At 24.6% G+C, this 1806-nt stretch overlaps 1 protein-coding gene across 1 annotated transcript in view; it reads left to right on the plus strand.

The window, feature by feature from the left end:
* Positions 1 to 1806, plus strand: part of LOC108695156 (axonemal 84 kDa protein-like) — a 7657-nt gene that overhangs the window by 3353 nt on the left and 2498 nt on the right. The window contains exons 7-9 of the mRNA XM_018204918.1: positions 178 to 441; positions 822 to 983; positions 1072 to 1225. Coding sequence (XP_018060407.1) covers positions 178 to 441; positions 822 to 983; positions 1072 to 1225 — 580 coding nt within the window. The remainder of the gene's footprint in view (positions 1 to 177; positions 442 to 821; positions 984 to 1071; positions 1226 to 1806) is intronic.

Consider the following 1806-nt stretch of genomic DNA (forward strand, 5'->3'; position numbering starts at 1 on the left):
ATATATATATTTATGTATGTATGGTAAATGTTTCTCTTTCTATATATGAAAATTGAAAAGTATCGTATGAAAGTTTTATATGTGCAGTAAAACTCGTAAAGAATTATATTATAAATATTTTTATTTTTGTGAAGGAATACGAGTTTATTAAATTTTTTGTTTTTATATATGCTTCAGATTTTTTAACCTATTGTCAAAATGAGTATACTTCGAAATTGAAGATACGTGAAGAGCAGGTTGAAGGCCGTCGCCTTCGATTAGAAGAAAAAAAAGCTATACTTGAGAAAATGGAGAACCTGCCAGTTCTGGTACCTACAAAGCCTGAAAGGAAAGAAAAAAAGCTGGAACGAATGCAAGGAGCAAAACGTTCAGAGCAAGAACAAGAATCGGAACAATTACCTTATCTGCCAACACCAGATGAAATTATTCTACAGAGAGAAGGTACCTATCCGATATACATTCATTAAAATTTTGAATCCTTTATTAAAAATAATTTATATTATTATATTTCAGCATATGTTAAAAAGATAATATTTAAATATATTTAAAAACTTTCTACACTGTATTTAGTATACCATAGTAATATATTGTTAATATAAATGTAATAAAAACAAGATAAAAAAAAGATAAAAGAAAAAAAGCTAAAAATTTTATTTAAATGCCTTTTCTAATTAAAAAAATTGAAATCTCTAGATGTTCAACTTTACAGGAATTAATTCTTTTTTATATTAATTTATTTAATTTTATTGAATCCTATTCCATCTTAAAATTAATGTAATAATGAAGTTATTCTAGTAAATGTTTATTTTTCTTGTTTTTAGAAGAATCTCGAAAGGAAATTAGAAAATTGCTATTCACACGCTGCGAAAAGACAGAGATAAATTTACGAAAATACAAAATACTTGGTGGCGTTTTACACATCGATTTAGTTTATCAGCCACCGCAACCAAAAGATATGAGAAGAGATATTATGCTTACCACATGTAAGCAATAATTATTTTGATATAGTAATTTGTCACATAAATGTGTTGTTAATGTTATCATTAAATGTTAACATTATTTTGTTTGCAGTGCAAATTCCTAAAGAATTGAAATCTGTACCATTTTACAAGCCATATAAAGCGCCGCCTCCGGCACCAGATTCTGAAAGAACACCAGAAATAATCGAAGCAGAAATGAAAGCTTTAGAGGCTGCAATGGAGGCATTGGCTCTAATAACTTTAAAGTATATTTTTTTGATAAATTAATTATAAATAAAAATTGAATACAACAATAGTAAAATATAATTTAAAAATTATTAGTACCAACTTCAAAATAATTTTTCGAAAATATATTAAACATTTTCAAAATTTCTGTTGATAAATTTTTTATTACAAATTGGATTATTTATTACAATTTCGATTAATTTTCGAGTTGAAAATAAAAAAAAAATAAGATTGAAAAAATGATGATTCGATCTTTAAAAAGATGATTTGAAAAAAATCTTTAAAATATAAGATTTGTATATCACACATATGTATACAGAAAAATATTGAAAAAATGTATCAAGCTCTCATTACATTCCCATTATGTACATTTTTTGTTACTCTAAAAAAATATTGAAATTTTAGCTCAAGTTTCGAATCGACAACTTTTTAATCTTAACAATTTCGAAACGGTAACATTTCAATGAATTATTTTATTACGGATAAATAATTAAAAAATCAATAATTCTAACGACGATGTAACGCATAATCAAAATGTAATGCAGAATGACGAATTATAATTATAAGAACAGAATAATTATATATAATAATAATATGTAAT

This window comes from Atta colombica, unplaced genomic scaffold (genome assembly GCF_001594045.1).
Source record: "Atta colombica isolate Treedump-2 unplaced genomic scaffold, Acol1.0 scaffold126, whole genome shotgun sequence".
Classification (NCBI taxonomy): domain Eukaryota; kingdom Metazoa; phylum Arthropoda; class Insecta; order Hymenoptera; family Formicidae; genus Atta; species Atta colombica.